Source organism: Staurois parvus, unplaced genomic scaffold, assembly GCF_062004578.1.
Source record: "Staurois parvus isolate SC_StPar_1 unplaced genomic scaffold, SC_StPar_1.0 ptg001345l, whole genome shotgun sequence".
Lineage (NCBI taxonomy): Eukaryota > Metazoa > Chordata > Amphibia > Anura > Ranidae > Staurois > Staurois parvus.
The window spans coordinates 652689-668761 of NW_028319141.1; the positions used below are offsets into that span (position 1 = coordinate 652689).

Consider the following 16073-nt stretch of genomic DNA (forward strand, 5'->3'; position numbering starts at 1 on the left):
AGATATCTCTCCCGTTTAATTTTCCTCAAAATATCTCTTAATTTCCTCTCCAACCTTTCGCTCAGTCTCTGGATCCATTAGGAGAGACTCATTCAACCGCCACATCAAACCACCTGGAGGCTTTCTTCCCCATCCTATTTTCATTACAACTGGGGCATGGTCTGAGAGTGACCTTATCTCTATTGTCACTCTAACCAAAGACTCTATTAATCGATGATCTATCAGTATGTAATCCAGTCTAGAATACATCTCATGGGCCCTTGAGAAGAAGGAATAGTCTCTATTGTTCATGTGCATAATTCTCCAACCATCCACTAACTGATACTCCCTTATCTCTTTCTTTAGTACTCTTAGGGACTTACTACCCTCTCTTTGTATAGATGAAGTAGTATCCATTTGTGGGTCCATACATAAATTGAGGTCCCCAGCTACTATCAAATACCCCTTTCTAAAATCCATCAATCTTTTTAAAATTATTTTCAAGAATCTTTCCGGCTTCTTATTAGGACAATAAATATTAGCAACTGTACATTCAATGTCTTCTATTTTACCTCTTAGAAATAAAAACCTCCCCTCCGGGTCTGTCTCTCTCTCTTCCAACTCAAACCTTATATCTTTTGCAAATCTTATAGCTACCCCCTTTGCTCTCTTAACCGGGGAATCTGCATAGTACCATAATGGGTAATATCTAGAATTCAACTTTACATTTGACTTTAGTTCAAAATGCGTTTCCTGTAGGAAAGCCACTGATACTGCTCTATGTTGTAGTTCCTTATATAATTTAAATCTTTTTCCTGGACAACACAACCCGTTTACATTATAAGTTATAAATCTTAGATCTTTCATTTCCTTTATATCTTTTCCCTTCTCTCTATCTTATCCTCTCTCTCTCTGCCCCAATTACTCTTCTCTTCCTCCAAACTATACAGCCTCTTATCTTTCCTCCATCCCTCCCATATCCCTCTACCCCCCTGTCCACCTCTCCCCTCCCTCCCACCCTTCCCATCCTTTAGGCTTACGTTTTGCCTATACATCTTTTGCGGGGCCAAACCCACCATAGATTACCTCCTTGGGGTTGAACTCCAACCATGGACAGATCCCCACACCTCCCACCACCTCAGATACCCCAAAAGTATTTCCATCATCAATTCAAGATGTTCCACCTTTCTTAAGGTCCCAACGGAGAAAAGAGAGAGAGAGGGTGGTGTCAAGCGTGATAAGAGGAGAGAAAAAAAAAAAATTCTTTCCCCTTCTCTTTCTCTCTCCTCTCCTTCAATTCTCTATCTCCCTCTTCTAGCAAACTGCCACTCCTCTCTCTCTCCACCTCCCAAACCACCCTCTTCCACCTCCCAACCAGGGACTTCCATCCTTTGTAATTCAAGTCTATCACAGAAGTTTCTTAAGTCCTCAGGAAATCTCAACTGGGCTGTAACTCCATTCTTCCATCCAATTAGGCACTCTGGCATACCCCATCTATAGTGCACCTTTTGCTTTATCATCTGCTCTAACAGGGGTTTTAGAGTTCTTCTCCTCCACAATTTCTCTGGTGTTAAATCTGCAAAAATCTGTATATTCATTTCTCCATAATTAATACTTGATCTTCCCTTGATCTTTCTCCATACTTCTTCTTTATCCTCCCATTTCTGAAATTGGACTATTTTATCTCTTGGTTTCTCTTTTCCACTTCCTTGTTGATTTTTTCCTATCCTGAAAACACCTTCCAGGTTAATCTTTTCTGTTTCTGATCTATCCATAATGGAGTTTAATATTTTACAGATAAGGCCTCTTGTTTCTTCTCCTTTTACCACTTCCGGAACTCCTCTCACCCTAATGTTGTTTCTCCTTTCCCTATTTTCTTGTACTTCCATTCTATATAACAGCTTTTTTTGATCTTTCTTAATTTCCATTGTCCTTTTCTCCAGATCAGAAATATATTGAGCATGGCTTTTTGAACTCTTTCCTCTGTCTCCTCCACCCTCGATAGCATCCGGCCCAAATCATTTTGTATACTTGTCATTTCATGTTTTAATGTTTTTTCTAAGTTCTTGAACATATCTGCCATCTCTTTCTTGTTTGGAATTTGTAATTCACTTTCACTTTCCAATTTTTCTGTAAGATGTTGACTGTTATATTCTTTTCCCAGGGAGAGTCTAGGGCTACCTTCTATACTCATTTCCATTTCACATTTATCACCAACGCTTTGAGATCTATCTGGAGTCACGTTTCCTTGAGATGTATATTTTTTTATCGTGCCAGTTTGAGACCCCTTTGGGCCACTATTTTTAACATTTTTATTTTTCATCTCTTCTATGCGTTCTTTTTCTTTCTTCAATAGGGGGAACACAAAGATTGATAACAATTTATACCAGGGACTCCTTTTTTTTTTTCTCTTTTTTTTTTTCTTCTTCAAGTTCTCTACTTAGTATTCCTTCCAGGCTACTTTAATCTCCTCCTCTCTCTCCGTCAGACCCCCCAGGGAAACCCCCTCTCTCACAACTCCTCCTTTGCCTTTAGACAACAGAAACAGTCATTTATGTATCACAATAATCCATCCAGGCTGCTCTCACTCACCCTTCACAGCTGCAGCTCTAGCAAGTTCCTCGGTTGTCACATTCCATAGCTCTCTTCAGGAGGGGGAGGTTTCCTCCAGGTTTCTTCGTTTTCACTCCTCTGTAACAAAGTCACCTCCATTCGGGGGGGGGGGGGAGGCATCTTGCTGCATATTTCTCCCATAAGAATGTCTCATGTACTGGGAGGGGAGCAATCTGACGTCTTCCTCTCCCCTCTCAGCTCTAAAGACCAGCCGGCTTTTCCCCTACCCAGTAGTTCTCTGCGGCTGACACGTGGTCAAGCCGAGCCTGCTCGTTTCCTCGGCAACCCTGCTCTCTGCTCTCTCTCCCCTAGGACGGGTCTCCAGCCTGTCTTCAATCCAATGGCACCGTTCACTTCCTACTCATAGCGCCCGGAGCCACGGCTTCAGCACGGAACCCACCATACTCTGGTAGGTCCCCCCAGTCCCTGCTCTCCAGTATCTGTATCCCAGGCGGTGGGGAAGGACGGAGAGCTTCCACACCACGCTCTCCTACACCGCCATAGTTAGGCTCCTCCCCCTCGGTTTTGTAAGTTGATAATATTTTGAATTTGATTCATTGGGTGAGCGGAAGCCAGTGGAGATGACAATTCAGCAGAAGAGGCCATTGAGGAAGGGGAGGGGGAGGGGGTGGAGCAGACAGATGTGGCAGAATCACCACCAGGTTTTTGGAGGCATGGTGGTGGAACAAGCTCCAGAACTGAACCCTGTCCTGCATCCTTCCCAGCTGCTAGCAGAGTCACCCAGTGTGCCGTGACGGATATGTACCATCCCTGACTGTGCCTGCTGGACCACGTGTCAGTAATGTGGACCTTGCTGCTGACCGCCTTGTCCAACAAGGCCAAAACATGACCTTCCACATGATGGCACAGAGCTGGAATGGCCTTGCATGGAACAAATTGTCTTTTCGGAACCTGTCACTGTGATACAGCACATTCTGCAAATTCCCGGAAGGGGGAAGAGTCCACCAGATGGAAAGGCAGCAGTTGTAACGCAGCAATTTGGCCAGGATAGAATGTGGATGGCTGGGACAGTCTTTTTTTCATGGTTCAGTAAATGGGGTAGTGAAATGTTCCTGCTGAAATGAACAGGTGGTGTCCTGCTGTCAGATGGGCCACCCACTGCTGTACCATCACTCCTCTCAGTGGAGGCTGTTGAGAAGACCTGACGTTTTATAGTAGAGATCCCAGATGAGGAGCAAGGAGAAGTCTGCACTTTTTCTGGGTCTTTCAGGTGCTGTTACCAGCGGGCTGCATGGCAGCTCATCATACGTCTTGTCAAGCATGTGGTGCCCAAGTGGCTGGTGTTTTGGCCACGCTTGGTCTGCTTCAGTCAAAGACTGCAAACAGCAATGCTGCACATGTGTTGAAGAAAGCCCACACCAGAGAACTTGTGGAAGTCTGCCTGGAGTCAGCAGCGCCCCCCACCTGTGGAGCTCTGTCGTGGGATGCCATTGGTTGGCTGCCCTTATGCCTGTCCCTGGAGGACATCCTGCCTTGTTGGAGTTCTGCCTCCTCCTCACTGTCCTCCTCTGTTCTCTCAGGCACCCAAGTATGGTCAGTGACCTCATCATCCCCATCCTCCTCATCAATGGAGCCAACTTGGCAGTGTGCTGCGGCTGGGGGAACAGGACTGACCATTTCTTTTCCCTCACTGGCGCCCCCTCTCTCTAGGCTCACGTCACTCCTTTCCTCATCCTGGGAACCAACATCACAGCATTCAGATTGCTGCACATCCTCCAGCAGCATGGGACTGACACTATGATCCAATCATTCTGGTGACTCCTCCATGCATGATGGTGGGGCTACGGAAGGAGCAGCTGTGGTGGACAAGGAGCCGGAGGAACAGGACACTTTGGCAGCTGTGGTGGAAGGCAAAATAGTATGAGCCTGGGTGACAGAGGATGAGGATGACTGACTTATCCACTCCACCACCTCTTCTGCATGTTGTGGTTCAATAATACGGCCAGCACTTTGGCCAATCATGGCTCTTCCTGAGAACTCAGCTGTTATTGGCCAAAGCATTGCACCTGACCTGTGGTCAGGTGCAATGCTTTGGCCAATCACAAAGCATGTTTTACATTGAGCACACGGACAAACTTTCTGTATAATGATGAACACGCAAATGGCTAATATTCGAGTCGAACTTATGTTTGACTCGAACCGTCAGCCCATCCCTACTCAAAATATTATTTTCTGCGGATCTACTGCTTCCACTTTACACCTACTTCATTGATCTTGTGTTGTTTGCTAGTAAATTAAGAATACTGAACCATGTGCAAATTCATATACAACAAAGTGCTTTGTGCTCAAGATGCAGTTCCCTGCAGATCTACTGCTTCCACTTTATACCCACTTCATGTAGCACTACCTCAGAAGGAGCTGAATGTTGCCCCTGGTTCCCCTTTGCTTTGCCCCACAGCAAGGCAAACACACACACTTCTGCTCGTTGTCTCCAATGACCAGTCTAGGGGATGTTTTGTGTTTGGAGTTTATTGTAGAACTGGGGATAGGGATGGGGAATGTAGTCGGATCCTCCAGAATCAGAACTCTTCACACTGAGGACATCTAGCTGATCTCTTAGTAGAACACTTGTGAAGTCTCGGCTGACAGTAGATAGCAGACTTCTCAGTAACAAATAGCAGCAAGTAGTTGTAGGAGAGCGAAGTCCCATTAGCAGTAGCAATACTTGGACAAGCTCTGCAGAACACTAGGCAGGGCTCCCTTTCTCAGACCCAGGCTGACTATCAAGCACCAGAGGGGTAACAAGCACACAGAGCCCCCCAGATCTCTCAGAGTTTGCACTCACAGGTCCAAGGACAGAATGGTTGCCTCCTTCCAATCTTCCAAGCCACTCTCTCCAGTGATACCAGACAGAGCTTTGGCAGACAGCTCCCCTCAGTCAGCTTACTGTAGAATCAGGGTCACTCTCTCTAACTTCAGGCCCTCAGGTCACCCACCCGAGGCCACATAACAGCAAGTGCCAGGCGAGGCAGCCTGCCTCCAGCCTGGCTGGTGCAATCCTCTCCGAGGAAAGACACTGAACCCATGTGCTCTCAGAGTATAAATACCACTCCCAGCATGCAATGGGGCCACCCTCCCCTGCAATTGGTCAGGATTGTATCCATATTCATGCTGGTCATTTGTCTAGCCAATTCCCATGTTCTGGAAGACTCTCATAGCTTCCTGAAGGCGGGCAGAACTCAGACAAACTCCAACAGAACCAGAGCAGCATGAGCAGACCTGACTAATCAATCACAGCTCTCTGTAACTCAGAATACCCGACTGAATTTACCTGACAGCCTCTCTGGTGAGCAGAGAAACACAGCTATGCTTTACCTGACTACACAACCTAGACCTGACCAGGAGGGGGCGCTACATTCATTCATCTCATCAGATTTGCTGCTATAGGAAATCATCTCAAATCCTGTGCAAATCCATGGAGACAGACAATATTGTGTGCCAGTATAGTGTTCTCTGCAAGTCCACCGCTTCCACTTTGCATCTACTTCAATCCACTTATTTTACTCCAAAAATCCACCAATCAGTGAAAAGTTGATAAGGGGTGAAAGTGCTCCGCCCTCCAAACTGTGTGGGCTGTAGTGTAGCCCCGCCTTCTTCCACCTCTTGTACACGGGATGGTGAGGGTGCCCCCTAGTAGTGCTTCCCCCTCACCACACCAATAGGACTCCCAGCTTTTCAGCTCCCAGAGTCACAAACATCCTTCACACTCTCCTCATCTCCGATGGTAAAGGAACCGGATCCTCCTCGCTCACTCCTGCAAGTCTGCTGCGGGTTCTGTCAGTCTCCCTCCTAGACTCCGCCTCCGACCACCATTCCAGCAGGAGCTCCGCCTCTAAATACACACTCAGGGAGGAGAGAAAGGGGAACCCGACATCATGTGACACCTTTTATTACATGGAAATACGAAAATCAACGGGACTAATGCAATCACATTTACTGCAAAATCAAAGGGGCCAAAATCCCTCCCCCGAGCAGTCATATATTTCTGTCCCCCTTGGTGGGAGTGGAGGTGACCCCTCTATAAGGATCTACAGTCCATACACACCCAGCACAAGGCTGGGGTCACACTACCAGACGCTTCTCGGGGCTGCAGTTCCTCTGAGCTCCACAAGGTGGGGATCTCACTTCTACCCAGACAGGAAGTCTCTATGGAAGACAGGAAGTGATGTCAGGTACAGACAGGATGTGATGTCAGGTACAGACAGGAAGTGATGTCGGGTACAGACAGGATGCTCTACACTGTAAAATCCAATTAGTAAACCTTACTTAAAAAAAGCATGCAAACCGATTGCCTCAAAAAAACCAAGTAAACTAGAATAAGAATTGCATTTTCTTCTTACAAATGCTTATTGAGTGTGGTGAACTTACACTTTAGTATACACAACTAACAAAAAATAGTGAATAGTACTTGGAAATTTTTTGTTAGGTGAACTCTTAACTTAGTAATGAGTACTCAGATTTGCCATTTAAAATAACAAAATCATATTAAGTTAAGTTTACTGTGTAATGTATTCCAAATGACACATTTATTTAGGTTGGGCTAACTAATGTGATATTTTCTGCAACTCTGAATATTGAGTTGTGGTTACTTGCACAGCAATCCGATTTACTTGTTAAAACCATGCAAACCGATTGCCTTAAAAAAAACAAGTAAGTGTTACTTGTTTTATTTTAGTTTTATCCAAACATCCATTTTACATTAACATCTCTCATCTGCCCAATACTGCAGACAAGCGGCGCAGGCAGGCCAGACTATCTAACTGTAAGGCATGGGTCTGTTTCAGGGTTTGGCACCCCCTGCCTACCCATGCTGTGATTGGAAGCAGTACACATCAATCAACAGGTTTCAGCCAATGATTGTGGCTGAAACCTGCTAACCGGCTCTTTCAAATCACGTTTACACAGACACAGCCAGATCACTGTGCTGTGAACAGAGGTCATGTTTCTTCTCCCTGACAACTAAATCTGTTAACAGCAGCACAAATGACACACATTACACTTCACAGAACCCCCCCCCCGTCAGTGTCATTAATACAGTGTACATTATTGTCTGATCACTGTATTAGTGTCACTATTGATGTCAGTTGGTGTCCCTCCCAGCCAGTGTGTTAGCTCTAGATTGCCCACCACTCCATCACAGTCACACTATTTATGTTATGTTGCTGTACTGTCATTACAGTATAGAATCTATAGCTGTGTAAATTCCATATGTGTAGACACAAACCAATTAATATACACTTATTTGGAGTTTGTTTTAACCAGAACACGATCATTTTTTTCAGAATACCAATTTTTTTTTATTGGATGTTTTGTAACAAATCTATATCTATTAATTAAAAACCCAGTGGAGATCAAATACAATACAAATACAAAATAAAGCTCTGAGTGAAAAAAAAAATTGTATATAAAATTTAATTTGGGTACAGCGTTACATGGCTGTGCAATTGTCAGTTAAAGTAGCATGGTGCTGAATAGAAAAAAAATGACCTGGTCATGAAGGGGCAAAAGCTTCTGTGGGGCAAGTGGTTCCATTCTCACAGGTACATATAAATAAATGACTGTTCCAAAGTTCAAATACAATTTTTTTTAATTTTTCTTACTGTTATAAGAAATAACATCGTTCTTTAAAACTTTGTTACATAACAACTCGCTTTTGAAAACATTTAGGCCTCGTTCACACCATGAGGTTTTGTGCACCTTTTTCTGCAAGAGAATGAAAACATCTTCTGCACTATGTTCATACCACAAAACTGGTATCTTGTGCGGATTTGGCCTGAGCAGGAACCTGCAACAATATATGCAGTTTTCTGTGTGAAGAAAAAAAAAATAAAAAGGAAAGGACGTGACATGAGCATTGTGGAAAGAACAGGGCACATACAGAGCTGTTTATTGCCCTTGTAGAGAATTTACATATTACTTCTACAAACTGTTATAGTAAGCAACAGCCATAATAACAAACGTTGATGCTCGGTTTAAAACCTGACAAACTATCCAGAGTTTTCCATGACTGCCTATTTAAATATATCATTTCATACAATTAAAGTGGTTGTAAACCCTTCCATATATACCTAGTGAAGTGACTGGCCTTAGGTGATACAGAGATTAAACATACTGCTACACAAGTTATACCTGTTAATCTGCAGTCTTCAGTACAGCCATTTAAAGTGCTGTATTTATAAAGCTTGTCCGAGAGTTCAGAAAACAGAGGGTGGAGAGCTGAAATGAAACTCTGCAGAAATTCAGTGAGGAGAGCTCTAAGAACTGTTTGGTGGGATGAGATACCTCCTTCACAGGAACAGAGCTGAGGCTGTCAATCTGCTAGAGGGCCCTCCAGTTACCTTTTTTCTCTTGGTGTCAGGAAAAAAAACTTGTCAGAAGTGATTCATGCCGATATGGAGAAATGAAGCAGCAGAAATGAAATTATACTCATTGCTTTTAATGGAGACAAGTACACACTATAGGGGGATATACTTTGTTCATATTTCATGTCTGAAGTTTACAACCATTTTAATAGTAGTTTTCCACCATGCCATTTTAACCTTACTCACAATAGGTCCACTAAATTAACTCTGCCTGCAAGTAAAGGACCTTTTACAGGATGAGTAGGAACTAGTGAACACTTTGCATATACAAGAGATGTACAAGCTGGCCAACTGTATCAAAATGATCTGTCTCTGGTCCTTGCATACCAAATCACCAAAATAGAAAATATAGGCATAGCTCATTGCATATATCACAATTGATATTAAAGCTGACCAACTGCCTCAAAGTGATTTGTACTTACATGGAATAAACTCAGTGCATATATTATAGAGATGTACAAACTAGACAACTGCATCCATGAGTTTATTCCACGTAAGCACAGATCACTCTGAGGCAGTTGGTCAGCTTTAAAATCAATTATGATACATGAAATGAGTTTAGCCCACATTGGTAATATACAACCACTCAGGTATGTTTGTTGTATGATCAGAGAGAGATTACTTTGAGGCAATTGAACATCAATTGCAATATGTGAAATAACATTAGCCTGTATTGGTTCTGTACAACCACTGAGGTATGGCGATTTGGTATGCAAGGACCAGAGACAGATCATTTTGATGCAGTTGGCCAGCTTGAACATCTATTACAATAAATTTTAAAACAGCACACTAAGGTTTCTGAGCTCTGTGACGTCAGCTAACTTTAGTCTACTGAAAACAGGTCACAGGCATGCAGAAAACAAAACAAAATAAAACAAAAAACAAACATTCTAACACAACAGGAGATTCTTCAGACTTTGTAGTTTTGGTGGGAGTTTGTTCTCCCACATGCCAAGCGTCACTCTTTGAATGAAGTTAAAAGTGTTTTTCATGGCTTTAGGGTATTCCAGGTGTAAAGCATATAAAAGTCCAAAGAGGCAAAGTGCTTGAGGTAGGTTCTGGAGATCCTCCATTACAGTACCTCCCTTGGCTATGATGGCAATAAACACTGGGTCAAGGTGGAGATGATTTGGAGAAGCAGGCATACTTTCATCAATGACAGTCATCAGTCCAACAGGTAAACGTGCCCAGACCTCATCGCTGTCAGAAGGCGATACAAAAACAAACATGATCATTTGTCACTGTGTTGTATATGGTTAGTTTTAGCGTCAAGGTAAGGGTCAAAGTCAATCTATTTTTGGAAGGTTTCTTCCTTTAAAGCATTTTTTTAAGCGGTTCTAAAGGCAGGTTTTTATTTTAATGCATTCTATGCATTAGGATAAAGCACCTTCTGTGTGCAGCAGGTCCTCATTAACTGAGACAGCAGTGGGGCACCATTACCTCCCATTGCATTCAAAGTCAGTGAGCCAATGAGGAGAGAGAGGAGGTGGGGCCAATCCGCAGCTCTGTGTCTAAATAGACACACACAGCCTTGGCACAATTGGGGCAATTGGGCCAAGGCTGTGTGTGTCTGTAGGGGCACTCAGCAGGAGGGAAGGGCCAGGAGTGCTAGCAGGGGACCCGAGAATAGGAGGGTCTGGGCTGCTCTGTGCAAAACCAACTGCACAAAAGGTGGTGAGTATAACACGTTTGTTATATTTAAACAGAAAAACACACAAGGACTTTAATATCACTTTAAATTAGATAGCTATATACACACACAAAAAAGGGTATAATCCATCTGGATACACAAAGTAGTTGTAATGATACAGTTCTACTAACACGTCTAAGTTGCAAAATTGTGTTCAGGCATTAACATTTGTTTTACCCTCCCTCACTAAAGGATTACATTTTATAAACTGCCATGCCAAACTGCCATGCCCACCACTGTACTAGTGATATAATAAGTATTAATCTGTATTTCTAAGGAATATAAAGCAAATCCCCCCACAACTGCCAAGGTGCAACTATGATAACTTACGAAGCAGGTGATGTAGAATGTACTGGGGTCATCACCAAGTAGAACAGGGAGGCCTCGGAGCACAAGGTGTGCATTGCTGTCACATCAGGTTTCTAGAAGTAAATTATCAAAAGTTCAGTTTAATATTGCATAAAATGTAAACCGACGTGTTTCTGAAACAAATATCACAATATTTGACAGTTCAGGAAAGTTACTGATTGAAGTTATTTAAATTACACCCATAGCTTCGATGTTTTAACATCATTGGATCACAACTTCTCAAGACCACTTTAAAATATTGAAATCAATACAGGTAGCAACATAGGCCAAAAGGGATAGTAGCAGAGGTTATCGGTTGTACATTTATGGTATCTTACATATTTCTGTATATTACAACAAAGTGAATCATGAAAGGTTTTGTAAGTTGAGAACAAACAAAAAGAGGGTTGCAGTAGACTCACCTCTGAATTAATTTGCTGCACAAACATTGACAATGTCTCTCCAACACTTCCTTTCTTGGACTTGAAGATTGTGACAAAGCGTGGTGTGTATCGATCCAGGGCATCAAAAAAGTTATTTTGCAGATTTGTGGTGGCTATTCTATTGAACTCTGCAAACACCTACAACACACAAATAAAAAAAAAAAAAATCTCTTTTGCCTTAATATTTGAATATGTTTCTCCCAAATTCTCCAGTGCCCCAGCAGGCAGATCCTTGTCCTCCCTCTCTCTGTGGTTCCCCCAGCTCTTCCCTCACCTTTACCTGTGAAGTTCAGTGGTTAGTAAGGTAAACTTTTCTTCCTTACAAACTACTAAAGTCTGCATTCAGAGATCATTGGTTTGTAAGCCAACACAAAACTGCTTAACTCCTAAATTTACTTACCAACTACTGAACTCTGCCTTACAAACTACAGAATTCTACATGTATAGTTCAGTAATTTTGTGAACCAGAGCTCAGAAGTTTGAAAGGCAGAGTTCTAAGTAGACCTATTGCAGGAAAATCCATTAAAATATTACTAGCTATTGGCATCTTACCTCCAGTGTACTGAAGCCCACTTTGACAAAGTCTGTTCAAGGAAGAGATCTCAGGCAGCTGCTGTGAGCAATTCTTCTGAAAAGGACAAAATTCCTTACTTAAAAATAAGTTCCCCTTTACAACCTAGTGGTTAGTAGATTACAGATAGACACCGTCTTTGATACCGTATGTACATTCTTTATAAGCATAGGAAACTACAGCAAGCATTGAAAAAAAAATTATTACAATAACTTAAAATTGAATGTTTCATTTAACATTTTAAGTGGTTAGGATAAGTTTAATGGTTTAAGGCAACATCCAGAGTTCAGTGGTTTGTAATGCAGAGTTTATATTTACCACCTCCATCCTGAACACAGGCTTTTGTGCCCTGTAGCACCCCCCTTCGTGGTGGGCAGTATCTGTATCCACTCCCCCATGTGGTCAGTGTTTGTGTACCCCAGAAAATACTCACAATGGCAGAGACTGTCCAGTCGGTAATTATGGATCAAGGATTACCATTACACAAGGAAAAATCTTCCTCTGTAGAATGGATCGTTGTTGACTGAAAGAGTAGAGTACAGGAAAAATGGTCATAAATAACTGTAATAAAAGCTGTGTCTGCGCCCCTTGTCCTTTGTGGTCAAGTGTCTTTTCATCCAGTGCCCCCCCCCCCCCCCCACACAATAGGTTTGAAGATTGCCACCATACAAGCATTCATAGAGCAAAGTGATTGTAGAGAGACAGCACAATGTGCTCCTGGTGGTCAGACGCCAAGCCCCTGGCGATCAGTGGCTGCTCCCCCATTCAAATAGTGCTTGTTGACTGCATCCTTTTCTTGCCAGTCCATGGCCACATGCACCCCTCCCCTTGCTGGTTGGTGGCCACACCCCCATATCCTCCTTGTTGGTAGTCAGCATCTGCGCCCCCCAGGCCCCAGATGATCAGTGTCCACACTCTATCTACAGTGTTGCCAACCTACCAAAATAAATTTACTGGTAAGACACCCACAATTTAATGACACAGACATGTTTTTACTGCCATTTTGACAATTACAGTTGTAAGTGCAAATTTCAGTATTTAAGTTACAATTAAGTACAATATATAATTAGCAATGTGAGAAAATCTGAAGGCAAAAACATTTTTGATAAAGTAAGGGCAGTTATTAAAACCCATTAGTTTTCTGTCATCCCTGTCAAACTCAAGAGATTTCCTATTAACTACTTTAGCCCTAAAAGGATTTACCCCCCTTCCTGACCAGGCCATTTTTTGTGATACGGCACTGCGTTACTTTAACTGACAATTGCACGGTCGTGTGACATGGTACCCAAACAGAAACTATGTCCTTTTTTTCCCACAAATAGAGCTTTCTTTTGGTGGTATTTGATCACCTGTGCGGTTTTTACTTTTTACGCTATAAACAAAAACAGAGCGACAATTTTGAAAAAAATATAAATATTTTTTACTTTCTGCTATAATACATAGCCAATGAATTTTTTTTTTTTTAAAGTCAATTTTCTTCATCAATTTTGGCCGATATGTATTCTGCTACATGTTTTTAGTAAAAAAAATCCCAATAGACATATATCGATCGGTTTGCGCAAAAGTTATAGTGTCTACAGACTACGGGAAAGATTTATGGTTTTTATTTTTATTTTATCTTTACTAGTAATAGTGGCTATCAGCAATTTTTAGCAGTACTGTGACATTGGGGTGGACACATCGCATACTTGTGAACCATTTTGGGAACCAGTGACACCAATACAGAGATCAGTGCTAAACAAAAAGCACTTTTTCTGTATTGGTGTCACTGGGAGGGAAGGTGCTAACACTAGTGAGATAGGGAGGGGTTAAGTGTGTTCCCTGGGCATGTTCTAACTGTGAGGGGAGCTGGGCTGTCCAAATGGAGCAGAGTGATCTGTCTCCTGATGACAGGAAGGTGGGGATCATTCCGCTCCTTACCAAAAGAACCGCAAGCTGCCTTGTTTACATAGGCAGCTCACCGTTCTCCTCTCATAGTGAAGATTGTTGGGTAGCTGGTGGCAATCAAGCCTGCCGGATACCTGCGCTGTCTCCTGCTGTGTGAGGAGACAGTGACAGCGGCGCTGGGGGAGCGTGTGAGCACCTCCCCTGCCCACCTGCGCCCTCGACATACAGTTACGGGATTTAGCCTGCACGTGCCACCCCGTTGCCGTATATGTGTGTGGGGTGGTCCCAAACAGGTTAATTTCTGTTTCATAGCCAACACTGAAAGTGAGGGGAAATCCATGGTAGCCACCAGGATTACAAGAAATTAGGTCTCCAATTCTAAAATTTTGCCTTTATTTCTGTTTTAGATTCTTCTACTCTTGGTGATAGCAGTAAAAGGAGAGGAAAAAAAATCTACCAAACTGGGGCATGAGAGAGAAAAAACACACACTGAGACTGCTGCACATTGCACCCCCCCAGACTGCAGAGGGACACAGATATGGAAGCACACATTGAACAGAACTTAGCTTTTCCCATGCACTTCCTCTCTCCAGATCACAGTGCAACACACACTCACCTCCAGAGATGATACTAAATCCCAAGAGGGAATGGCAGTCTCAGAACTCAGCTTTTCCCCCACTCTTCCTCTCTCCAACTCACACAGCCCCCACCTTCCTGATCACACACAGACCTCAGCCCCCACCTTTCTGATCACACACAGACCTCAGCCCCCACCTTTCTGATCACACACAGACCTCAGCCCCCACCTTTCTGATCACACACAGACCTCAGCCCCCACCTTTCTGATCACACACAGACCTCAGCCCCCACCTTTCTGATCACACACAGACCTCAGCCCCCACCTTTCTGATCACACACAGACCTCAGCCCCCACCTTTCTGATCACACACAGCTCTCTGGGGAAGCAGACACTGAACACCAAGGAGGAGTGGCATATTACAGCACATGGACTTTCCCACGCGCTTCCTCTCTGCAGCTCACACTGCTCAGGCACCTCCTCTACATCTCAGATCTGTCTTCAAGTCCATCCTTCGAGTCCAATTGCCCATATTTCCCACTGTACTCACTCCATGTCTCTCACACCCTCTTCAGCAGCTCTTCTTTCTCCTGGACGTCCTTCCAGTCTGATGTCCACGTGCTTTCTGCCTGCATACTGTTGTAGCTTAGCTGGGACCTCTGCTTCTCATTGGTGCAGACAACTGTCTGTCACTAATAACCCCATGTCCTATTGGAAGTAGGGAGGAGGAAAATGTAGGTGGCTGGAGATAGGACAAATAATGATTGAGGCTCTGAGGCTGTGTATGGATAAACACTTGTATTCCAGTGTGCATGTAAATGAGTATATACAGAGTATAGACAGAAAATAAGTGTACTTTGTATTTTTTTCTTGCACACTTGGTGCTGCTTTATTAATCTTTAGTCAGTAGTGTGCATTGTGTCATAGACATCAGTACATCTGATTAGAGATCAGTAAAACACAAGGTGTTTTTCACTCCCATGTGCAAGAGGCCTAACCCTTTCTCCTCCTTAAAGGACCAAAAAGAACCAGAAAGGCAGCACTGTGAAAAAAAGAGCCAGCAGGAGAAAATGTACTGTAACTGGCTGCCTGTTAGGGCATTTTTAATACATTTGCAGCAGTACTGAAACACTGGACTAAAGTGATTGTAAACACAATTTAAAAAAATAAAGGTTTATACTTTTCTGCTGTGTGCAATTCCCCCAGTTGCCCTATTTTGGCGCTCATGGCTCCTCATGTTCTAAGTGTGCTTCCTATGGTGGTACACCTGCAGGCGCAATCCTGAGCCGCTGTCTGTGTCAACTGACAGACTCTGGCTCCACCTAATCCCTCAATCTCTCTTCACTGGCTTTGATTGATGACAGAAGGAGCAACTGCCTCAGAAAAGCCTGTTAGACCTGGAAATCTGAAGAGAAAGCCGCTATACAGACAGACATAGCGCTGGATCAAGTGTAATAAGGGGAGTGAGGGGGCAATAATATTACCAAAACATTTATCACCTTAATGCAGGAAAAATTGTTTAGACTTTACAATCACTTAAATCCCAACTCCAGGCAAAACAAATATTACCTTGCAGTGGGAC

General features: G+C 43.2%; 2 protein-coding genes across 3 annotated transcripts in view; both read right to left on the bottom strand.

The window, feature by feature from the left end:
• LOC149436770 (uncharacterized) overlaps window positions 1–16073 on the bottom strand; it is a 166420-nt gene that overhangs the window by 88574 nt on the left and 61773 nt on the right.
• On the bottom strand, window positions 9848–15147 carry LOC149436771 (uncharacterized). Of its 2 annotated transcripts, XM_089661480.1 has the most exons (6): window positions 15042–15147; window positions 12461–12550; window positions 12009–12084; window positions 11436–11594; window positions 10996–11087; window positions 9848–10175 (listed from the first exon to the last, which is right to left on the bottom strand). In XM_089661480.1, exons 4-6 carry the CDS (start codon window positions 11460–11462, stop codon window positions 9866–9868), a joined length of 429 nt encoding a protein of 142 aa, XP_089517606.1. In that variant the 5' UTR covers window positions 11463–11594; window positions 12009–12084; window positions 12461–12550; window positions 15042–15147; the 3' UTR covers window positions 9848–9865. The 2 variants fall into 2 exon arrangements, 1 of the variants encoding a protein (XP_089517606.1); XR_016308265.1 differs by lacking the exon at window positions 11436–11594.

Bases quoted from the DNA above. Each gene is read 5' to 3' on its own strand.
- LOC149436771 (XM_089661480.1), bottom strand. From the start codon at position 11,462: ATGTTTGTGCAGCAAATTAATTCAGAG. The intron at 11,088-11,435 runs GTGAGTCTACTG...ATTTACTTCTAG, and splicing joins TGCAGCAAATTAATTCAGAG to AAACCTGATGTGACAGCAAT. The intron at 10,176-10,995 runs GTAAGTTATCAT...GCCTTCTGACAG, and splicing joins CATTCTACATCACCTGCTTC to CGATGAGGTCTGGGCACGTT.